Source organism: Ammodytes marinus (assembly GCF_949987685.1).
Source record: "Ammodytes marinus genome assembly, chromosome: 24".
Classification (NCBI taxonomy): Eukaryota; Metazoa; Chordata; class Actinopteri; order Uranoscopiformes; family Ammodytidae; genus Ammodytes; species Ammodytes marinus.
The window spans coordinates 4,597,404-4,622,993 of record NC_137228.1 but is presented as its reverse complement, the minus strand read 5'-3'; the positions used below and the strand labels follow the sequence as shown (position 1 = coordinate 4,622,993).

At 43.7% G+C, this 25,590-nt stretch overlaps 1 protein-coding gene across 1 annotated transcript in view; it reads right to left on the bottom strand.

The window, feature by feature from the left end:
• The window catches only part of mgat5 (alpha-1,6-mannosylglycoprotein 6-beta-N-acetylglucosaminyltransferase), an 83,891-nt gene that overhangs the window by 7,841 nt on the left and 50,460 nt on the right, over positions 1–25,590 (bottom strand). The window contains exons 11-14 of the mRNA XM_080053181.1: positions 17,729–17,862; positions 5,575–5,724; positions 1,218–1,364; positions 1,015–1,131 (exon numbers count right to left, since the gene is read on the bottom strand). Of these exons, the coding sequence (XP_079909307.1) occupies positions 1,015–1,131; positions 1,218–1,364; positions 5,575–5,724; positions 17,729–17,862 (548 nt within the window). The remainder of the gene's footprint in view (positions 1–1,014; positions 1,132–1,217; positions 1,365–5,574; positions 5,725–17,728; positions 17,863–25,590) is intronic.

The window sequence follows — 25,590 nt, the reverse complement described above, 5'->3', positions numbered from 1 at the left end:
CTCTGCTGTGTATCTGCGGGAGCGAGTGGCATTAATAACTTAAAAACAGTAAACGTTTAACATGATTACGGGCGTTTAGATGCTTTAATCATATGCCGAATTTATAAACAGACCATATTATTAACAATAAATTAAGTTATGTACATGTCAGAGTTACGTACATGGATACATTCATAAGTAAACATTGAATAGACAGATTTGTGAAGGGGGTTTGGCGCTGAGTGTTACATTAGCGATCCTGCAGCCAGGTGGTGTGTGTCGTGGGCAAGTGATGGAGAGAGAGAGCGGCGGGTGTGTGAGAGAAGCTTCGCTCCTGCAATAAAGGCTCCTCAAGTGTCAACAACGGCCCCCGGCTATTATTACCCGACCAGAGAACACACGGAAGGGGGTTCACCCCGACGGCGAACAGCCATCGGCCCTGGAGGGAACCATCTCCCCTGAGCCGAACAGGAGGTGGAATAAGAGATTAACGGCGATATTTTTTTTATCGCCGATAAGAGTTTTGCGTTAACGCAGCACGTTAACGCCGATAACGGCCCACCACTAGTTAATACACAACATAGGTTATGTTAACTGGCATGCTGCTAGCTAGGATGGGCCCCCTTTTATTAACATGTCAGTTTACAGAGCCTGGTCTGTGTATTAACACCAGATTTTTTTGTCAGCAAACACATTGTACGGACAGGGAGCGGATCGGGAGGAGATATTCACTGATTTTGATGACAAGCATTCTCCAGAATCCACCTTTAATTACAAACGCAGACATGCAGACATATCATGAGGAAGATCTCTTTTTAAACATGTTGCAAAAGTCTTCAGAGGTGTGTGTGTGTGTGTGTGTGTGTGTGTGTGTGTGTGTGTGTGTGTGTGTGTGTGTGTGTGTGTGTGTGTGTGTGTGTGTGTGTGTGTGTGTGTGTGTGTGTGTGTGTGTGTGTGTGTGTGTGTGTGTGTGTGTGTGTGTGTGTGTGTGTGTGTGTGTGTGTGTGTGTGCGCGCGCGTGTGCCTTGGCTTCACCTTCTGGCTGAGGATGGAGTGGATGGCCCTCTCCACCTCCACAGGGTTCTCGATGTCCACCGTCCACACGTGCGGTTTGCCGATGTAAACCTCTGCGTACGGGTGTTGGGAGGTGAGCTGCCACAGGGAGACCAGAGGTTAGTAAAAAACAAACACACCTTTTTATACAGTGCTACAGAATCCTTTTAAAGGCCTTTTCTCACCTCTCTGAGTGTGGGCTTGCCCTTGAAGAAGTCTGTGTTCTTGCTGCTTTTGGCCGGGCTGAACTTGGGGTTGAGGAAAGCACATCCGTTTGCGATGGCTTCAAGAGGTGCCGGGCCTTCGTAAGGGAAGGACAGACCAACAAACAACTGCAGCAAAGAACAAAACACAAAACAACGGACAAACCGGTTAGCATTGGGTTTCAATTGCATAGCATAACCTTGTGTACGAGAATCCTAATCAAGGCAAGGCAAGTTTATCTATATAGCACAATTCAGACACAAGGCCATTCAAAGAAGTGATTTACAGGGGCGTAAAATACATCAAGTAGAATGGCTGCAATGAAAATGACTTCACTGATAATATAGTTCATTTCTATATAGCCTATTTACTTTAATTACTCTTTCATAGTTTCAAACTCATTGCAAAATATTCACAAAAACCAAAGAATGTATTTCGATGAGATAATCTTCGCCCCTACATTAAACATTGTGTAGGCCGATCACATCCGTGTCTGTTCACACTGAAGTCTCTTTTCCCAAATTGGATCCCATTCTTGTACTTTATATGGAGCAATTGCAAGACACTTTTTTTCAGCTTACACACAACTCTGGAACTCAGCACAGAGGGCAAGAAGCAGCCCGACAGCCAGTGAAACAAGCGGTGAGGGGCAGAGAGGTGGATAAGTTCACCGGCCGTGTTGAGGAGTTTCTGTTGTTTGCTGATAGCAGCGGACGGTTAGGTCCTTGTTGGAGCAAGCCTCCCTGTGTTATCAGATTCAGCACAAAAAAATAAAATACAGTCGAGCCAGCAGCCTTTTTCTCTTTAAAACAAGGGAGGAAAAACCTGTTGAACCTGTCCTTTAATATGCAAATGAAGTAATGAGTAATTGTTGTATATTCTGTATAGTAACCAAACTGTTCATGTCCGTGTTTACATATTGCATGTATATTGTATTATAAAAGCGCTCACAGTCCGGCTCACACACTTTAACGCAAATACTGTTTGTCTAGAGAACAATAGGGGGCTCTAATAACAAGTTCACTCCGTGTGGATGGGAAGAACAAATATTTGCGTGAAACAGTTATCCATAAAACAGACAGAGAGAGAGAGAGAGAGAGAGGAGGTAGGGAGGGAGGGAGGGAGAGAGGGAAGGAGGGAGGGAGGTGGCAACGGGCTAGTGGCTCATTTACTGATGGGCTGTAGCTGGTCGGCTACAATGGCCAGCCTGTGTGTGTGTTTGTATTGGCCTGTGTGTATCGGCCCGTAGGCCCTGAAGAGAAAAGTCTGATGGACGGCACGCTCTTTCTTTAATACACAATGCAGCACTGTAAGCGTGAAGCACGTGAGCGTGTTTGTGTGTGTGTGTGTGTGTGAGAATCATCAGCCCCGGGGTGTGAATTATGCTCCAATGGCTCATATGTGGGGGAATGACCAAGTGGTTTCAGTATCTTTGTTTGCAACAGGCTTTTGCCAGCAGGTGGCAGCAGAGCCCACTTCTTCTTCTTCTGTGTGTGTGTGTGTGTGTGTGTGTGTGTGTGTGTGTGTGTGTGTGTGTGTGTGTGTGTGTGTGTGTGTGTGTGTGTGTGTGTGTGTGTGTGTGTGTGTGTGTGTGTGTGCCTGCAAAAGCTTCTCAATGCTGAGAAACAGTCACCCACTATTTATAGGGAGCCAGGAGGGGAGGGGGGTGAAGGAGAAAGAGAGAGAGAGAGCTATTCAGTGGTTGAGAGGCAGAAGCCGTAAATCCATACAGACAAATGAACGGTGCCTGCATCTCCGGTGAGACCATTATAGATAAAAAAAAGGAGAAATCAATGACGATCGTGGCTTTATTATTAGTGTGTATGTATACCATTCTGTTGTTTGTTGCATTGCTTGGTGCTGTATGTCAAGGACACTGTGCATTATGATATCCAACACTCCACACCAGAGCTGTTGTTTTATTGATTTGAAAATGTCCTGCCTTAGCTTTAATTCAAATGAAAGTGTGATAACACGTCGCAGGCTATATAACACACAGACGCATTTCATGAGCAATATAATTTAATCACTCATCAAATGTTGCGTGGTGGCAAAAGTCCTCAGATGATTAACTAAATGAAGAGCAGCTGAGTTTCACCTCTCTGCCATTTACACCTTTAAGAGCAATGCATGTAAAATAAAGTGTTTACGAGGTGACCAGGCCCAAGGACACCACGCAAACTAGACTATGTCATATAAAGAAGAAGCAGCTTTCTACTGTGCTGTGTCACGGCTCTGTGTCAGCCCGTAACACACACACACACAGCAACTACAAAAACATGGCGGCCCCGCTGGGTTTAACGAGCCAGCGAGTTAATTACGGTTGTTTTTGCTCTGGGTAACTGCTGCACCTGCTCTTTTACTGTGTGGGGAAAACAAGCTTAAACACAACGGCAATTCTCATGTAGTAAGACAATGGAAGACGTCATTTAAAAAACTGGACTTCTTCCTTAAAAACTATATACAGTCCCGGGGAAAAAATGAAGAGACCAGTCTGGATTTTTCTTCAATCCTGAACTTTACATTACTCAATGGAAATGCCCTTAATGACAATATTCCTATTGTGAAATTGGTAGAAATGTTGTCAGTAGTTTATAGTATAAAATCAAAATGTTCATTCTACTCAAACATATGCCTATAAATAGTCAAACGAGAGACACTGAACATTTGGAGTGGTCTCTTAATTGTATTCTAGAGCTGAATACATCACTAATGGGTTAGTAGTGTATGATATAGGAGGGTGGGAAGTTGAATGAGAAAAACTGTTTTATGTGAAGGGATTTTTTTTCATTTTCAGAAAACCAAATGTCAAACAGGAGCGCCTCCACACTCACTCAGCAGGATTTTTTTTTTTTTACAATAGTGTGAGAAAAAAACCAACCACAATCGTCAATTATCCCAGGCAGCGGGAATGCAGGCAACGAGGAGTACAAGGAGAAACAAGCCCTCCTGTTTGTTCTGTAAGTGCTTAGACAACAATGGCGCGGCTAAAATGATTTTGAGTTGAGTACGATCTAATTGGCCATTCTCCCTCACACCTAGGGAGAAACACATGTAATGAGATGATATGGAGGTTTATAACTGTGGTGGGGGAGTCCAGGCTACAAGAATCCAACACACCAAGAGCCCCTCTATTCTTTGTAAGGCACTCCTTTTGAGCACATTTTTCGAGTGTTCTAACCCCTCTATTATATACACAGTATATGGTTGTTACCCTCTCTACCCTATGGCGAGTTGCTTTTCAACACTCCTGCTCCACCGTTGAACTATACACCTTTTGCTTTTTTCTCCAGCAATGCCTCCAACATAACTGGCCTCATGGTTTTAGTAGCTCAGTAGGTTTTTTTTGGGGAAAGCGTGAGGTTTTTTAGAGGTTAGAGAAATCGAAGCCGTCTCTTCTTCGGGAGCCAAAAAAAGACAGACTCTGCCTTTCTAATGCGAGCACTAATGATGCTCCCCACCTTTAGCAACACATTGTTGTCAGCTTTTCAAGGACATTGTTATTTTAATTTCCATCTCCCCCTACGGCAATTATCAGCTCCGTATTAGTAGAAATGCACTGTTTTCCTATTTGCTGTGAGCCTACAAGAAAAGTAGGCCCTGTGATTGAATTGATAGTCCTTTACAGACTTTCCCTTAAGCAATGACTGGCCAATCATTTATTTATATATTACTGTTACCAGGTAAAGCAGTGATGTGAATCTTTGGATTTCTCCATGGGTTCAACTGGTGTGCATGAGGGCTTTGACTAGAATGATATTCTGCATTTCAATAGGAATGTAGTAGGGGAAAAGGCAAATGTGAAAGGAATGGGTCAACCAATACTGACAACATAGGCTGCCAATGGTAGCATGACTACGGCTAACAAAGCTATCGGTGTTTAACATTCTGTGAACATGTATAGTGTGTTAGGCTGAGGGCAGGCTGCGGTCTCTGTGGCTGCGTCCTTGTCTCTGTGAATGAGGGCGGTTTGAGTGGTGAGAGAGGGAGAGAGCGGGCATGACGTGAATGGAGAAGTGCCTCTGTGGACCTGCAGCCAATCAGATCAGGGCGAAAAAAGACCCAGAAAACATCCAAAATTTGAATTTTTGCACTGAAATGTGCTGAAAAATGACGCTACACATTTTTTGTATTGCCTTTATATCTGAGCAATCCCATTTTTTTCTGTAAGCATCTCACACATGCCAATCACTATCACTGGCATGATTAGAGCAGGTTTCACAGGCTTGGCACACAAGATAAAAAAATGTGGCCTCAAGATTCTGCAAATTAGCCCTGCCATATTTCCTTTTCTCGGCATTTAAAATATGTCGGAGGAAAACTTGGTTTGTGACCCACCTTGGTCTCTCTGAGAAGGAACTGCAGGTCTCTGCCGCTCAGTATTCCGTGGTTCTTCACGTAGCTGGGCAGGTGCACGGTGCTGGTGCCGTGCACTGTGCCGTGCACTTCCATGTAGCCGTGGATGGTGTCCAGGTATTTCTTTTTATCCTGCAAACGAAAAAGAGAGATGGATTCAGTTCACTTAAGAGAGCTCTACCTGGAACATACAGCTCTGGAAAAACTTAAGAGACCACTCCAAATGCTCAGTGTCTCTCACTTGTATTTATTAGGGCTGTCAAAGTTAACGCAGGGTGATTCATTTCTGGAATTAACGCGTTCATTTTTTTTTAATCGCAATTAACGCATGTGCAGAATGATCCGCCCCGTGCATCCCACCGGCTCTGTACTACAGTCACTCTAACGTTATGGCTGACCCAGGATCAGTAGCTGCGCACAGCCAAACATAGCAGCACGTTAGCCCATGCCGTGTTTTAATCTGCTAACAGTCACGTCTGTGTCGGGGGCATAGATAGTATATAAAATCAACTGCCGCGGGTGACAGTTGATGTCGAGGACACAAACGTCTGCAGTTTCCTGAGGTGTGTGTGTGTGAGTAGACATCAACATAACGTCGGCTTCCTGGCACAAATGAACAGTCCCCTAGGACGTGTTCGCGCGTATAAACACACACACACACACACACACACACACACACACACACACACACACACACACACACACACACACACACACACACACACACACACACACACACACACACACACACACACACACACACACACACACACACACACACACACACACACACACACACACACACACACACACACACACACACACACACACACACAGCGGACTGTAATCAAGTTGTATTCAAGAATGCACAACCTATAGATTCACCAAATAAATGCCATTATATAGCCTATATTTGCGCAAAGACATAGTAAAGAGACAGACCAATTGAATTATGGTGTGGTAGGTAGGCTATATATTTTAGTTTGATTTAAGTTTATTTTCAGTATTAAAACCATCATTTGGATTTTCAATTAATAAAAATACTAATTTTAAATGTACATATCCACCTTCTGTCCTTTATCTTTCCGTTCATACAACAATATACAGAGAAAATTCGAATTTTTCGAATGGTAAAATTAATTGTGATTAATCGTGATTTATCCACAGAATCCTGTGATTACTCTGATTAGAAATTGTAATCGTTTGACAACCGTAGTATTTATATAAGTATATGTTTGAGTAGAATGAACATTTTGATTTTATACTACTACATTTTTCTACCAATTTTACAATAGGAATATTTTCCTTTAGAGCATTTTCAATAAGTCATGTAGAGATAAAGATTGAAGAAAAATCAAGACTGGTCTCTTCATTTTAGAGTATATGAGAAAGACACACCAATAAAAGAGAGGCACACCAATAGGATAACACCTCATACATGTGGCAACACACTGACACAAATTAACACAGTATACAGATAGGTTGTTTTAGTTAAGCTGCTGCAATCCAGTAAAATATCCCTGAATCAACCGTTTGGATTAACATTGGTCTGAGAGGGGGATCAGTGGCATTACTTTGTTACGTGGCCCGGTGAACTATTGTTTCGAGCTACAGTATACCTGACAGACCATCTGGCAACAATGGCAGGCGGAGCTGAAAATAGCATCAGTACACAGTAACCTGCTATTGTTCTACTATAGTCTAACTGAAAACATGCCAATAAAACCCACCTCCAGCCATGTCCATCTTACTGGCATCAACGCTATAAATATTGTAATATTTTATCATCTCCATGAAAAGTCTGGTATGTCAAAACCAGTGATCGTTTTCATACTTCACTGCCTATGAGTGCATCTTCAAGGGCACTTTTAAGGTCCACTGATATTTTTTTAGCGCAGCGATTGCACTTCACCTCTGCATTCTTTCATGAGTTCGGAGGCTTGTGAAGTCAGTCCAGTTGGAAAGTTTCATCATAAATTGCTTAATTAACTCAACATATATATATTTTTTTGGACCTAGCCTATAATCTCTACAGTAATCAGTTGGGAATAGAAGCCTAATAATAAGCCCCAACGTTTTTATTTCTGTTTTAATAACTGGTAAATCAGTTTAAGATGGAACTATAGGTGAGAACACCACGGGCGCATTGGCGCTTTGGGCCAAAGCGCCAACGCGCCCGATCTGGCGCTTGGTCATTTTGTGTCAAAAAGTGGTTCAACGCGTCGCTTCGCAGCTAGTCTCCCCCCCATATATTTATTCCCCTAATCAACCATGGCTGCGATCAGAACCGACCCGACACAACAGCGATCATGTCCGCACAAAAACAACAACAACACGGCCAACAATTGTGCCAAAAGACAAATAAACAGCAACTGAACGGAACAAATAGCCTTAAAACAGATTCACGCCACTCGGAAATGAACACAAACAGCAAGGCAGCACCATACCAAACACATTTACAGCAGCATTGTGTGCAGGGCAGTAGAAAATAAAGGCAAGTAGCCTACATTACCCTACCTGGCTGTGACAGGGGACCGTGGCTGGCGTAGATATAAGCACCGGTGCTTCGCTGTACTCGTTGTGAAAGTTCCCCGGACTAAGCCGTTATGTTTGGCTTCATTATATGGAGGTGGTGGCCGCACACAACCGGGTGAGTTAACTAATGCTATCCGACCGGCGCTAACTTGGTTTATCGGCTAATGCACAGCCGCACATTAACCAGGAAGCCCATTCTCCTGGTTCACTTTCCCCACTTTCCCCACGTCTTGTAACCCCGAGCTGCTTCATACAGCACCAGGCAGCCAGCCGTAAATACATTCCCTCCTCGGTGTTTGCCTGTGTTGTCCTCCGCCTCCGGTCCTCGTGTCTGTGACGTCGGGTCAAGCTCACCGCTGATTGGCCAACGCGGCTAAACGTCACGCAACGGAGCGTTGAAAGTTCAATTTTTTCATCTTTTTTCATGGCACGTTGACGCTTTGCTGGCGCGTTGACGCTTTGGTAACGCTTCCAAAGCGCCCAAAGCGCCGCTTTGCCGTGGCCAACGGATCCTCGCGCCTAAACCAATGGTTCCCTATGCAAAAATAGGATTTTTCAACGCCGCCACCACACCCAACGCGCCCGGTGTGTTCTCACCGTCCCCCCACGCTGAGATTGCAACAGCAGGTCTTTGATTAACAAAAAAGAAAAAAAAGGAGGACAGGACTGCCATGTAACTCAACAAAATGTACAAATGTAACATTCCCCAGTGTGTCTGTGCCTTTGTCCACTTTATTTCTTGTACCTTCAAAGGCCGAGCTCTTCAGGGAGACACTATAGAAGAAAGCGGACTGTTTCCACCTTAATGACAGGAGGCCTCAATGGTGCATTCACCAGTATGTTCACACACACGCATGAATATTATTGATTACCGATACTATCAACACTCGCGGGGCAGCAAGGCCTCTTTATTGTTAAAAGCTACCTGTGCACACAACTCCTACACACCAGACCGCCTTTGAAACTCTCTGTGTGTGAGAGTGTGTGTGTGTGTGTGTGTGGGTTGTGTGTGTGTCTACCTCGGCGCTACCTTTTGGGGTTTAAATTTCAGGTAGCCGCTCGTCAGGCTCCCTGGGGGCTTAGCTATCAGATGCCTTCAGCCAGCCTGCTGTAACTAAAGCAGCCTGGTGAGTGTGTGTGTGTGTGTGTGTGTGTGTGTGTGTGTGTGTGTGTGTGTGTGTGTGTGTGTGTGTGTGTGTGTGTGTGTGTGTGTGTGTGTGTGTGTGTTAGAGAGAGAGAGAGAGAGAGAGAGGGTTGAAGTTCTAATTAGAAGGTGGAATCACTATCCTGTAATCTTTTCACTCAGGAGAGCTGAGCTAGGATTTATGTGTGTGGATGAAGGGATTTAAAGAAGGGATACCGCTGGGTACCTGAGGAGCGCACGCACGCACGCGCACACACACACACACACACACACACACACACACACACAAAAATATGTGGGGTTTGCGAAAAAATTAAGAGCTTAGACACTTTAGGATGTTTAAAAGCGAGGCACAAAGCTTCCAATGCAGTATCCTAACTAGCGCATACTTCATTTTAGTGAATAGTTGATTGGCACATGACATAAGAAACCTTATTGAATAATGTGAATGATTGGACTCATACATTTTACGATTGCTGCAATGCAGGCTTTTCCAAACTGAGCTAAAGCAATTAGAATAATAGATGAGCTTTGGCAAAGTACTTTAAGTAAAGAAAATGGGTCATAAGGAAAATCTAAGGTGGACATTGTTGGAGTGTGATGAAATCAGCTGTAAGAATGCAATAGGTGCTGAGCTACTGTACATGAGAGGAAGTGTGGGAAAAGGAAGGACCTGCTAAAGTCTTTCAAGGCAGCAGGATGTGTGTGTGTTTGTGTGTGTATGTGTGTGAGAAACCCAGCCACGCTCCAGAGAGCATCTGGCAAGCGATGTCCTCTGACCGTAAAGCTTTGCTTTGGCAAATGCCAATCTACCCTCCTCCCTTTCACTTTCACACACACACACACACACACACACACACACACACACACACACACACACACACACACACACACACACACACACACACACACACACACACACACACACACACACACACACACACACACACACACACACACACACACACACACACACACACACACACAAGATCCATTGTGGATTTAGTTAGTTTTTTCCTTCACGTAATAACATTATGTCAACCTCAATTCACAAGCCTTGTCTGTCGGTCGGGAGACGTTATGACTTGTGAAGACAGACTGACAACATTACATGACTTTTTTCCTCCCTCAGTGTCTTCGGATACAGCCCGTTTGTTATCTAGCTAGGCAGAGTGTGTGTGTGTGTGTGTGTGTGTGTGTGTGTGTGTGTGTTCATCTACGCTGTATGTGGATGTATCTAGTCAACCTTGCGAAATACCGCAACTGGAAAACTAGGAAGAGGATCAATGGCGGCGGCCTTGCACAGGAGTCCGTGCTTGGGGAGTTATAAAATAAAATAAGTGCTTTAAGCCGGAGAGGGTGATTGAAGCAGGAGGAGGAGGAGGAGGAGGAAGAAGAGGTGGTGAGTTTTATGACCTTGTAAATCAGAGGGAATTTGTAAACTCTGGCGCAGAGAGGAAACAGTGGGGAGTCACTCAGGTTTAAGGGGAGGAAAGCTAACTGGCTGAGAGACCAAAACATCTGAGCCTCCCAGTAAAAGGCAAAATAGCTTCAGGTGTATACACAGCAAACTAACTTGCTGTCAGTTTCTACTTCAGCCAGATAATATAGCTCTTAGACAGCAGGTAAAAACACAAATGGTACTCCTATTGCTGTTGTACAATGGCTTACAGTAATGCAGCGGCTTGGATCTGTGGGGTGGACGTAAAAGCAATTCACTTGATATGTGAGCATGTGCGGCACTGTTTTCCCATGTATTATTAAACCTCTCCATAGCTTCATGAAGAGTGTGTGAGAGCTGCAGGGATGAGTGCACGTTTAGGTGTTTCAAGTGCTTTATCTGGACAGGTAGTGGTTGTCAAGCCAGCAGGGGGGGGGGGGGAAGAAGTATACAGCACATTTCAACTTAAACAATTAACTTCTGCTATATTGTATGGCATTCTTGGATGAGACTCTATAGTAACCCAGAAGGAGCGAGAGGAGCTCAGGCCTCATCAGATTGCAGACAGGTGCACCGTGGCTCCCACCTGCTCAACCCTCAAACTGCCTTCCACATCAAAACATCAAGCGCACCTCTGATCATCTTCCCATCGAGAAAGAAGACTCACACACTCTAAGGGCCCACCGCGGGGGAAAAAAACTGGAAGCTTGTCAGTCAGGACAGAAATTCACTTTTGCCACATGCTTCAGAGCGGGAGGAAGTAATTTCCCCAACACACACACACACAGGTACACACACACACACATACAGGTGTACCTGTAAATAAACAGCTTGTGTGCTTTAAACCGTATCTAGAAGTGCTTGGCGTGCACTAAGGAGATGTTATTTACTCGGATGCCCTGCCACGCCCCATTACACATAACAGTGTATAACCTATTGGGGAGTTTGGTGTAGGGCCATGTTTTTTGACTGCCCAGACACCAAAGGGAGATGCTATATGCAATCACTGCTAGCTATGTGTGGGTGTGCGCAGTCATCCGAGTGTAACAGGAGGTTGGGTGCACATATGAGGAAAACATGGAGAGATGGAAGAAAAAGTGAGTTCAAGAAAAAAAAAAGAAAAACACATGTGGCAGGTGTAATATTCCTGCCTATCCTGCAGCCATGGAAACACCTGTAACTTCACACGCTTCATTGGGGCGCAATTAAAAGCTTAACACCGTGTGTACAGAAGCTAACGGCACCAGGTGGGGGATCTTCCCACCATTTCTATATATTCAAACTACCTTAGTGAAGCATTAGAACAAAACAGGTGCTATAGAGATGGGTATATATCTTCTCACGCCAAATGATCACAACATTTGCTGTGCTTGGTTAACATGCTTTTTGAATTTGAATTAGAATTTTACTGTTTTTTAGCTAGCTTATCTTTTTCTTTTGCTACTTCTACTCCAACCGTTTTCAATGTTTCCATTGCAGACTTTCAGCAGCGAGCGCGAGTCATTTCTCTTCGGAAGTTGTAGCCTAGCCTTTCTCTAGTTGTAATATACTCCTGATAAATGGAACAGATCATATTTAACACTACAGAATCTGAGTTACACAGTTGTGCAGTAGCAACAAACAGCTTCACTGCTGCTGGGAAGTGTCTTGGACCTAAAAAAAAAAAAAAAAAAAAAAAAAAAAAAACGATAAAGCATGGGTGACAGGGAGGAGTCGATTTAATAGCCGATCCAACCCCGGCTCTTTCCTCAAACGTCCACTTCGGGATTCCACACCCGCAGTCACACGGGATTTAGTTCATAAAACTAAAGGGAAAGGATTTAATGTTCAAACTGCACTCTGGGTTATCCGTCATGAGAGGGGAGGATGAAACACACTGCTGTCTGTTTATGAGCGCGCTGTAAAGGGTACGAGCGGAGCGATGGTTGCTGCCTTTTTCTGCTTTGCATATGCCAGCGGTGTGTGTGTGTGTGTGTGTGTGTGTGTGTGTGTGTGTGTGTGTGTGTGTGTGTGTGTGTGTCCTTGTCAGCTCAGCGTGATTTGCCTTTCTTCACCATGTCCTCTGATCTACTGCCAGAAGGGCCTGCAGCTTCTCCCTCTCTGTGCATCTCCTACCCTATTCTCACCTTTCTCCATGTTTCCCCCTTCTGCCTTATCAAACACATTCTAACACAGGGGGACAGTCAGTGACCCATTTGAATTGAGATGTAGTGCTCTAATGAGGTGGGGCCAGGTAAAAGCCGCTCCGCCTGATTGGTCTCTTTGATTCAATCTATACCAGTAATAAGATAGATAAGAGTTATAATGAATTGGATTTATACAGCGCTTTTCTAGGCACTCAAAGCGCTTTGCAACGTTCCATATTCCATTCTTTCACATTCATACCAGTGGCGGAAGCATGGCTGCCATTCAGTGCCTACAGCCCCTCCAACCACCACAAACATTAGGCAGTCATATACATTCACACGAGGCAAGTCGGGTGAAGTGTCTTGCCCAAGGATACAACAACCATGACACAAGTGGCAGGGCGGGAAATGGACCGCCAACCCTTCGATCATTGGCCGACCCGCTCTACCACCTGAGCCACCGTCGCCCCTGTTTTTTGTGTAGTGTATAGTGTGTATGTATGTATGGAACGAGAGACAGAGAGAGAGAGAGAGAGAGAGAGAGAGAAGACTGGCAGTCACTCTCGGCTCCCTCGCTCTACCCTTCCTCTTACTGGGTTGCTATGGAAACGGCCTGCCCTTCAGAGGTGGTCTGGCCAATCTTATTTCTCTCTCTCTCTCTCTTTCCCCCCTAGTCAACTCTGTGATGACTTAATGGCAAAATAGTAATCACTCGCAGTTCATAGTCTGCTTCTCACACATTTCATTCAGGACAAGGTTCCCCCCTCCCCCCACCCCAAAAATTGTGCACGCTGTTAATTAGCCCGCAGTTATTAATAACCGCCAAATTTCCCCTCGAACCGACATTATCCGCCAATAATATTTTTAGAATAAAGATTTGAACTGATATCCATGTGCTGTCAGCATGTGGCAATTGGGGGGGGTTAATGTGGGTTAGGTAGGTCGTAATAGTCTTGACGGAAAATACAGCATTGCAAAGGTCCTCGTTCTCTCTCTCTCTCTCTCTCTCTCTCTCTGTATCTCTCTCTCTCTCTCTCTGTCTATCTATCTGTGTCTCTCTCTCTCTCTCTCTCTGTGCCTGATCAGTATGCAAAAGGTGCTCAGGTCACACATTCAGTATTTGCCCACAGACACACACACACACACACACACACACACACACACACACACACACACACACACACACACACACACACACACACACACACACACACACACACACACACACACACACACACACACACACACACACACACACACACACACACACACACACACACACACACACACACGCACACACAAACAGAAAAGATTTGCCTGAATATCTCGTTGGCAAATGAAACTGTCCTGTTATCACGCAAAATGAGAAAACTAAATGTGAACGGCAAGGCATCTGGTGTCCATCAGAAACTCTACTTAGTTTTCCCTTTCTGACTTCCAGCGCTCATGTTGAAAGAAACAAAAAACACATGCAAAAAAATAAATAAAAGCAGCAAGCCCTTAAAAAAGAATGTGTGTGAATGGGAGACTGTGTGTGTGTGTGTGTGTGTGTGTGTGTGTGTGTGTGTGTGTGTGTGTGTGTGTGTCTGTGGGCAATGACTCAGTCTGCTTCACAAGGTGTTCCGCTTTGTACACCTGTGGGATGAATGTGTGACCTGAGCACCTTTTGCATACTGATCAGGCACACAGAGAGAGAGAGAGAGAGAGAGAGAGAGAGAAAGAGAGAGAGAGAGTACGAGGACCTTTGCAATGCTGTATTTTCCGTCAAGACTATTACGACCTGCCTAACCCACATTAACCCCCCCACCCTCCTCCACATAAATCCCACAAGGAAGGAAAGACATGGCTATCGGCTGGAGAAATGCTGGCTCGGGGCGATCTAATGTGTCATGTTTGGTCCACTTATTTACAGTTTACAGGTCAAGAATATTGTATTTTACCTAGAAATATGACCTTGAAGACAATTTGTTGTTCTTTCATTTCCCTCACAGATATTTGTCATAATGGCTGTACGGTAGACAATCCAAAATGCAATCACACGTGGAATTAAGACATTGCTTTCTTTTTTGGATGCTGTATAAGAAGCTTAGCACGAGCGAGTTCACGGAGAAATAGATTTCTTACAATGGAGACCAAGCTTTCTATTTCAAACAGCGAATGTACCATTTTGAAACTCTAATGTGTTAGAGAAAGCGATGGAAGGACGGCACGATTAAAGAAGAGAGAGGAGGGGAAATGGAAGGTAGGGAGTGGGTCGGCCTCGTTATCAGTGGGCTCCAAAATGGCCCTTTAATTAAAAGCAGGGGGTAATGAACACACTCGGGAGTCTGATTAGAAGCTAATGTTCCCTTGCTGTGCGCTGATGGGCTGCCCTTCTTTAAAAGCTAGTCGGAATGGCTTTGACTCAAGTGTTACTAACCCACAAAGCACAGCAGCCCCACAGCTACCTTTTGGATAAAAGAAAAAAGAAAAACAGTATAAAGGGTTCAGAGCCTGACAATGTACCTTTTGGTAATCAGTCTGTATAAGTGTTGCTATTACTGTAATTAATATATTTTTTAGATTACGCAAGATTGGACTTTGTTTTTCTTCGTAGTGCTGGTTCAGTGGTCGCTGGCTGTATTCTGCTCACATTAGCCTCTCTCTCTGTCTCTCTCTCTATCTTTCTCTCTCTCCCTCTCTTTCTCTCTCTCCCTCTCTTTCTCTCTCCCTCTCTGCAAAGGATTTACAAAAAAATCCTAGAGGTTGGAACATATGGTAAAATGGGCTGCTTTTAAGAACACATAATGAGCCCCAGGAACTGATGCTATCATTTTTATCTGATCAATTTAAAAGGACTTTTTCTCTCATCTGCGCTGGCTTAAAAAGTTAAAGCCTTATCCAACAGCTTGGAACCGCGGCGGTTGGCAGCTGCTACGTGGAAATAAATGTAATGCAGCTAGGCTAAAATTGAAAACATAGAAATAGAAAAAATAATCCACATACTGTGCTTGTAAACTTGTTGGCAAGCTAAACGGTAGGCTAAAAACTGTTATTCAACAACTGTCAACCGTTCATGCATGACATGGTTGAAATACTCAGCTTAAAGTAATTAATAATCAGTGTTGAGTTGGATAAGACACAGGCAGATGGAGGAGGGATAGGATCTACAGTTGCTATCTCTATTTCACGTAAGCCGAAAAGGCTGTTGTATGTGTGTTTCACTGCGGTTAATAAGGTCGCTGACTGGCTAAGCAATAAACCGGTTATAACATCCATTCACCTCTCCTGCCTCATGCACACAAACAGACCAATGCCTGAAAACATTATGCCTTTATATACAGCAAACTAGGGATGGGACGATCCACTTTTTTTAGTTCCGATCCGATTCCGATACCTGGGGTTTGGATATCGGCCGATACCGATACTGACCGATACGATATCATAATTTTTATACATTTTTTCGTTGGTGGTGATGTTATGTATTAGGCTAGGAAGGCTTAAGCAATTCTAATTTAAAAGAGCAATAAATATACACAAATGCATATAGGTTTATCTTAAAGGCAAAAATCCTTCTCAATGATCACTTCTGCCCCACTAGAATATGTGGTGGTCTGTTTGTCTAAACAGTCTTTCTCTCTCTGGCTGTATTTTACATAGTAGAATTTGTCACAAGCCTCTCCACTTCCTTGACTTGGATTAGCTTTGGTTAGCTCACTGGCTAACAAACTGATATGTACTGTATGTCAAATTATAAAGTGATGTCCTCTCTCCCTCCACCGAACGTCGGCGCATGTTCGCTCTTACATAGTAAAAAAAAAAAAAAAAAAAAAAAAACGGATTTTAATATCGGAGCTGTCAGTCCGATATCCGATACGCAGATTTCGGCCATATCGGACCCGATACCGATACTGGATCGGATCGGCCCCATCCCTACAGCAAACAATAGTGCTAAATAATATCCGGTTTCGAATCAATATTAATGAAAACATTTGTAAATTGAACGGTTGATCTGACATAGCTATGGGGGAAAAAAAATAAAAAGGTTTAGAGACCACCTCCATGGACCACCATGACCTAATTTCTGAGTTATTCATGTTGAATATAACCATGACACCATGTCGGCTGGTTTAACATGTATGCAAAACAAATGAATAGGTGACGTTACATAACGCCTAAAGTGTTTGCACTACAAGTTAATTAGCCAGTTAGTTTTGGCCCATTATGTATTCCACACATGATCACACAGCCCCTTGATGTGGGAATCATTTTTGCACTACAGGCATGTTACATCCAGACAAAGAAATCTCTCTTGTAGCTTCAATGCTAGCTCCACCCAGTTCCTCTAAACATCGAGAGAGTTAGCTGAATGTGGAGCAGCCTAGTCTGAAATGCACACGGTGTCGGTAGAAAGCTGATCAAGGGCGCAGGCAGTGATCCAACCATCCGTGGGCATGCCAAACAATGTGCAAATCTCGTAAGTCTTGCTTTTGTCTAGGACACAGTAATCCCCTTGGTCTGTGCGCCGCAGTGTGAGCAATGCATTAGATTAGAATAAATTAACAAAAAGCTCAAATTTCTGAGCTCCTCAACCAGACTTATTAAGTTATTTAAGTTTTCGCCGGTGAAACTTTTTCACCCAAGGTTGTTCAAAGAGTTTTTCGCCGCCAAGTCACTTTCATCTTCAGTAGGGAAAAACATACTAAAATATACATATGCTACGTGAACATCTTAAAAGTCAAAAATGAGTTTGTTGTGTCTGTAGGTATAGCCAGGTGTTAGAGTGTTTCTGTGCCTCTATGATGGACTTTCAGAAGTTAGAACTTTACTGAAGTTACGGTTACATCATTCTGCTTGTCCACATTTTAATGCCTTTAAACCTGCGACTGTGTGTAGCGTAACTAAACGTACCTTCCAGAAGTTGTCCACCTTGCCGTAGACCAGTGACTGGTTCTGTCTCTTCACGTCGTCGATGTGTCTGATGTCGCTGGCGTTGAGGTATTGCTCCACCACGAAGCCCAGGAAGCTGTTGTCTGGGGTGTGAGCTGCAAACCAAAAAATTTAAAATTTAAATGTTATAAATATGTCCAGGTGGCATAGTGGGTAGATCGCATACCATGTGGACTCAGTCCTTTTATCGCGGTGGTCGCGGGTTCGAATCCGACCCGTGGACCTCTACTGTATGTAACCCCCTCCCCCCCTCTATCTGTCTCCCCATTCCAACTCTGTTTCTCTCCATACTGTCAAATAAAGCTCGACATTTTTTTAAAATAAATAAATATGTATGCATAATTAGGGATTAAGAAGGCTCAGTTTCAAGATGCCAAAGGCGTTATCTCTACTTCAATACGAGGCATTTAAATGTGGTTAAATGAAAGAAAAAGAGGTGAAAAGGATATCAGTGATCATTTCTTTGGGGGAGAAAAAATGACAAATGACTTGGGGCACTGTGAGACACTTTCCTCGCTTTAATTTTATGCATCACTGTGGGCGACAACAACAAAAAAAATCACAAGTGTCTGCTTTTCATTTCAATAAATGAGCCCATTTTAACCTCCCGGCTTTCGGCACAGATCATAACTCCACAGAGAGAGAGAGGGAGAGAGAGAGAGAGAGAGAGAGAGAGAGAGAGAGAGAGAGAGAGAGAGAGAGAGAGACTGTAACAGCTGCGAAACACCACTCTAACATTTTTTTGTGTGTTCCTTATTTCCCACTGGTGACTAGTTACTATGGGAACCACGAGATGCGCCGGGTCAAGTGTGGCAAACTCAAAAGTTGGCAGCGCTTTTCCTTCGCCGCCATCTGCCCCCGTAAAACAAATGTGACGACAGGGGGGGTTTGGCGCGAGGACAGAAGAGATTCGCTCATATGAATACACTCATAATCTCCTTTATAGAATATAGTGCAAAGCAAAGTAGAATGAAAGCAATATGTCATCGCCCCTCTTTTGAAGTGCATGGAACAGGGAGATATTTTTTCGGTGTGGTTTTTTGCCAAAGGGAGCTGCTGTGGTCAAAGCTTGTTTTATACCACAACGTTAATACTAAAGAGGCAAATTAGGGTTGTGTCAAGTCAGGGGAGAATATGGGATTGGCCTCTGTGTGGTAAATAAAAGAAGGATAGATTTAAAGCTGGGGAATGTGATTTCTGATTGGTCAAAATGAACATGAGTTGTACACTTTGACCAATCAGAGCGAGGCCGAGGCTCCAATTCTCTGTTAATATTGGCTGTTGAGACTGTCCATTCACTTTCGCACGACTTTGTTGGTGTAGAGCGTGTCAGGGAGGGACCATAGGGGAGGGACCAAAGAGAACAAGTGGAGCGGTTGAGGTATATGGATTCGAATCTCTATCCCAACTGCCATTTTCTCCCCAAATCCTCCACCCCAGCTTTCAGGAAGACATTTTTCGACACCGCAGCTGCAAAATTGAGGCATGCATTTAAAACAAGTCAGATTCAATGATTCAAAATAGCGTGTGTATTTCTCACACCTTATGTCGTAAAAAGGAGAGTGAACTTTAACCGTTTCCCACATGATAGCGGTGACAGACAGAGCTACTGCTGATTTATCTGCAGGAGATAACAACGGGAACAATGACGGGGACTGTAAAAGTGTGCTAACAGTGCTACGGTGGCATGCTTTTTATCGGGTGTTGGCTTGGAATGTGACATGTTTTACTCCCAGTAGCCAAAATAAAGAAGGAAGGCAAACATGTTTGTTCAGCTGTTCACATATTGGCTCGGGCTAAATATCTTAAGGCAAACATAAACAAGAAATTGAGATTGGGGAAACAAATGTGTGTTCTTGCACAATAACTAACACAGCACCAGAGCGAGTGAGCTATTATTGAACATTGACAGACAAAATGAGCCTCCCCCCCTCCCTCCCCCACAAACTATCTGATGATCATATTTCAGATGTCGCAAACGTACAATTGAAGTTTCGAGCACACTCGTGGAATGTCTGGGATGCTTATCTCTGGTTGCTTCACACACACACTTGACAAACTGACACATTTTCTTCTTGGCGTCGTGACTGGACATGTTAGGTGTCATGTATGCAGATATAGTACACACAGCCAAACAAAGAGAGCGTGTGATTACAAGTCTGGCGGGGTTGTAAATGTGGTTTCAATTCATAATCTGCCTTCATTTAATTCTGTTCCTTTGTTCTGCACTTCCCCTGCATTACTATACACATAGGAACTTTTTACTCTGCAAGGTGCTGTGACTTCCCTCCTGTGTGTGTGTGAGTGTGTGTGTGTGTGTGTGTGTGTGTGTGTGTGTGTGTGTGTGTGTGTGTGTGTGTGTGTGTGTGTGTGTGTGTGTGTGTGTGTGTGTGTGTGTGTGTGTGTGTGTGTGTGTGTGTGTGTGTGTGTGTGTGTGTGTGTGTGTGTGTGTGTGTGTGTGTGTGTGTGTGTGTGTGTGTGTGTGTGTAGTAGGGAGAGCACTGGAATGTGGGAGTGGATGTAATGAAGATATCTCCAGATCTGAGCGGAGGTGTCAGCGTGGGCAGCCTAACGCAACAACTGTCCCCAGATGACCTGCGGGTTCATGCTAGTGCTTGCTGGCAAAACCAGTAACAATAAGGATGTACAAAGCTATAGATAACCAGGCTGATCGTACACGTGTTAAGAAAGCCACACCCCGAAAACCAAGCAAAACTAGGTGTGTATGATTTCTTCTGTGGCTCGTGTGCTTGTGTAGACGGATAATTTGGGGAGTCACAAAAAATAACATTGAACTATTAGTTGTATAATGCCTCGTTTCCACCGAGTAGAGCGGGTCGGATCGGAGCGGCTCAGAGCGGGACAGCTCACTTTTAAGAATCTCGGTGTTGTTTCCACCGCCGACCCTACCCTTACTGGTAGGGCGGGGTTTAGGCTGGACTGCGATAGCCGACGCCAGAATGTGGGTCAAACTATCGGGCTGTGGGAACAACTGTGGTCAAGCCAGCGGTCTCTTGTTTTTGCTTGGTCAAACCAGCCGCTTCTTTATTTATTCCCCCCGTGTTGTGAGCACAGAGACGGCTCGGTGCAACTGATAGAGACAGTGAGCGAACAGCACTGGCTGCGGCAGCTACGTGACATCGTAGCAGTGGGACACAGTGTAGCCAACTGATTCATTTAATGACGAGGAAAAACACCACACAATAAACAGTGCCGCGCTCACATTTTCGCCAAAACTCTCTTCACTCTAGCCGAGGTGACTACAAACGGCGGAGATGATTCAAACCAGCCGCTTCTTTATGTATTCCCCCCGTGTTGTTGTGAGCGTGTATTTTACTACTATCTATGGCGTAAACACACAGAGACCGCTCGGCGCAACTCATAGAGACAGTGAGCGAACAGTGCTGGCTGCAGCAGCTACGTGACTATGGGACACAGTGTAACCAACTGATTAATTTATTGACGAGGAAAAACACCACACAATAAACAGAGCTGTGCTCACATTTTCGCCAAAACACAAGACTCTCTTCACTCTTGGCGAGATCTACACATGGCGGAAATGATTCTTTCGACCAATCAAATGACGGCAGTGTGTAGCTCCGCCTTCTCATGCATTTTCGGCCCGCTTTCAGGCCGCTAGTACCCCTACGGAGGAGTACTGAGATCGGGAGCGGCTCAGAGCGGTTAGGTGCGCTTAAACCGTACCCTACCCAACTTTTGGCAAATGAAAAGCCAAACTACCCGGACCGAACCGCTCCGACCCGACCCGCTCTACTCGGTGGAAACGAGGCATTAGTAGTATGGAAATGTTTAAGGATGACATTTTGCGTAATTGCCCAGCAGTCTGCTAATATAAAGCAATCTCTGTACTTAAGACTTAATGGCAGAAATGGTAACATGCTGTTACTAATTTGCCAATTCAAAAGGTCTAATTTAAATGGTAATTAGATTCACTCAAAAATATTAGGATGAAAGAGGAAACATGACATGTCAGTAGTCAGTGCATCACATCGGATGGTCACTGTAATAACCAAGATGTATTTCGATGTGTATTTCAGAGACGGTCCTAGGCATTGCTAACGCTCATGTAGCAAGCCAACTGTAAACAGGACAGGCTGTTAATTGGTGTTCAGCCTTCAGCCCTCCCTTGATGCATTCTGGTAACGGATGCGTCTGTGCCGCCACTCAAAGTGTCACAGCACTTTGCCACGGCTTCATTTGCTATTCCACTGACAAACAGCCCCGGTGACAGTTAAGCAAGCTGCTCCGTTCGCCCTCAGCAAACTCTGCTAACGTGTGTGGGAAAGAAGTTTGCTTTGTAAAGAATGTATAGGTCAGTAAGTTATATAATCAATAGATGCACATGCTGGTTAAGTGACTGGGAGGAACAGGATTAAGAAACGTCAAGGTAACACTCTTTAAGGGCAGGGCATCTTTTCCGCGAAGAAATCACATCACAGACTCGAGGATTAAATGCGATTAATGACTCATTTTTACAAGAAGCTTCTATACTGCTGGCCAGACAGAAAAAAGAAAACTGAGAAGATGCACCATCAGCACTTTTGAAAACTCCACATCAAAGACTTCCTAAAAACTTTTTTTTTATCTGTATGAGCCTGAGGGGTAGCTTCACCTAAAAAGGCTTTCACACAGTTTGAGATTTGAACTGATGAGGTTTTTTTTTATAAAGATGTCAGCGCGGGGGTGAGCTGGAGCTTCCGGGCAAGTGCCTACAGTTGCTGCCTGCCAACGATACCATGATGAAAATGATGTGCGTTTAATTAACTAGAGTAATTCGCTACGATCAATAGTTTAGTTCTATCTGTTCAGTAATTTGGAGTGAAAAAAAACGTACCATCTGCCAGAGAACTAATGACCGCTGATGGATGCCTATTATACTAGCATGTCATGTGCTTTGTGTATTCAATTTAACTGGGTTGGGAACTTGTGTATCTACTATGTGGAATGAATTGAATAATAAATTAAATTTGGTTATTGTTAACATAAATATACTTCAATAAAAAGAAGTATTAATAGGTTTAAGCAGTTTTGGATTGATGTAACTGCTTACTATGTTACTGTGCGCACTGTGTGAACACATAAAAAACAATAAGAGCATCGAAATAGACCAGAATATATGTCATATAATGCATCTCTAAAGCATTTCTGGACTATGGTGTTGGTAGCTTTCGGAGACACTTCCATTATGCTAATCTGCTGCAATCGATCATGGCAAGCGTCTTGATTGGAAGCGGGTAGGACCATGGCGAGAGGGTGCTAAATTACAGGAAAATAACATCGTCAATAATTCTGCACCGCAAGGGATCACTGAGCAGACGCAGGCAGAGTGTTTTCGAGAAGCCCCTTGTCCTTTACAAAATGCTGTAAATCCAATTGTGCATTACAGGTGGTGGTGGGCGACATTTAGAAAATGACGCCATTCGTCTGCATTTCATTATCTTCTGAAAGGAAGGTGTCAAATGGTGTTTCCTCGTTTGCAACAAATTCTTCCTTCCCTCGACTGTAAATCTAATGCTATCAATTGCAAGCGCACATTTCTTTTTATGATTTAAGGTATTCTTAAAGATATATTTTTGCTTTGGGACCGAGTGAATTAAAATGTGTGAAAGGACGCAGCTGGGAAAACACAGAACACCACGTCTATTGATACCATATAAAAATAAATAAATATAACCTTTAGTGAGGGTCTGTGCCAGGGACACCATCTATAAAAGCTTTAAAAGGCACTATCAGCCTGGTACATCCCAGGGTCAATTATGTCGTTGGCAATGCTTCCAAGATAAATACTATCTGCAGCTATGTTGGACCTCTGAACTCATCCTGTCCGTGAGAGATTAAGCATCCAGCGGCAGGGACACGCACAGGAACCATGTAAGCAAGCGAAGCAATCGGGAGCAACTGCAACTGAACAATTTCAGAGATAATGCCGATAGAATGGACACAGAGGCCACCCTTTTACAGGGATACTCTTTCTGCTTTCTGCATAGCTATACCCTAAAACTAATGTTTTGTTATTATAGCAAAGACGTGAGACAGGGTAAGCAGAAGAAGAAGGTTAAAGGGATTAACCTATTGATGACGGCTGCTGCGCGATGCCGCATTGGCTCTCCTGCCTGATGATGTGTCGCGCAGCATTATTACTTTATCTAATTTTTATGGCATTCCCAGCATAGAATGCACTGCCATTGGTTCAAATACACATGAGGTGGGTTTTGTTGATTTTTTTAAGACCACGTGACCACCCAAAAGTTGTGTGGATTGCCGAAAATCATGTCAATCAAAAAAATCAAAAAATAAAACAAAATAATAAAAAAATAGGCCAGCTATGTCGGCGACAGAACAGTTAGTGGCGTTTGGTGCGCAGAATCAAGGTCTACTATAGACTACTGACGAAAATCACACAACACATTGCATCTATTTATTAACAATATTTAATAATTTTCTAATTCATCTAATTTTGACGATTTTTAGAAATATTTGTTGGTTTGTAAGCGCTAAGGGAGCATGTTTAAATAAAACCTGTGAACCTTAACTTTTAAATGTATTTTATTTCATGTTTCCATGTGCTACACAGGCTTAGATATTAAGGTTTTGGTAGACTTGACAATTTGTACTATTTTTTCAGAAAACCCTCAGGCATTAAGGACATGCATCCTAGATTGCCATAGTCATCAATGGGTTAAAGGGAGGATCATCATTCACAGTCATCCTTATTTACCAACAAATGAGATAAAAAGTCTGGATATATCTGTCTGTGGTCACCTACACTTCAGGTTAATATCTAGTTCCAAATAGTCTGTTATGTCATGCTGACCTCCAGGAAAAGGGGAACTATGTTATAGCAAGTGTCCAGCTCCCTTGACTATAAACGACTTGCGCTGGGAAACGGAGCCAACACACTTACAACTCGCAGCCCATTCAAACGCATATTGTTCCCCCAGAAAAAACACTGCCCGCTATCCCCACTCTGAAATGGATTAATGAGGTCAATTTGGCCTTGTCTTGTCTTATTGGCCATACTCCCAATTCCCCCAACCAATGATTTATGGAGCGCTGCCTAATAGTAACAAATGGACCAATCCAAATGTACGACGGATTATCTACGAGCACCTGATTTGTCTATTTTTTTTTTTTTTTACATCTACATTCAATAGGTTTAGTTCCCAGGGAATCCAAAAAGCACACTTTATATCATTTTGAGCAGGTAAGAATAAAGTGCCCATTGTGTTGACTTTGGAAATAGAACTAAGCAGTATTTGCAAAGAGTGTTAAAAATACTTTGATATTCTTTGTGTGCTTGGTCGGGAGCTTATTCAAGTAATTAAATATTATGACTGTCCTTGAGCACTAAACTCCACCAAAATTCAGTAACGATCACAAACCTGAGATATTTACTTCATCATCCTTGGAGGTGCTATTATAACATGTTGTTTGTACACCAACTACTCTTTAGTTAAAGCACTGGGGGAGAACTGAAGATAAAGTGTTGTGCAGAACAATGCAGAGAGGGGAAGGGGGGGGGGCTCTGGTCTCTCGTGCCTGGAACTGATGCCATTCTGTGGTTTAAACAATCGGCCAAACCGCTGTGCACTTGCTTCAGCAGCGATATCATCTAACCTAGCGACTCTTGACTAGATTTTGTGCAAAGGCCCCAGTGTGTTATGGGAAAGACATACCCTCTGTAGCTGATAAAGGGCCTATTCAGGGTGCAGGGGTATTTTGGGTACCTCTGGGACTTCCCTAACAAACAGGGACAGGACGGGTAACATTTCACTTTTTTCTTTGGGGGGGAAAAAAGGTCA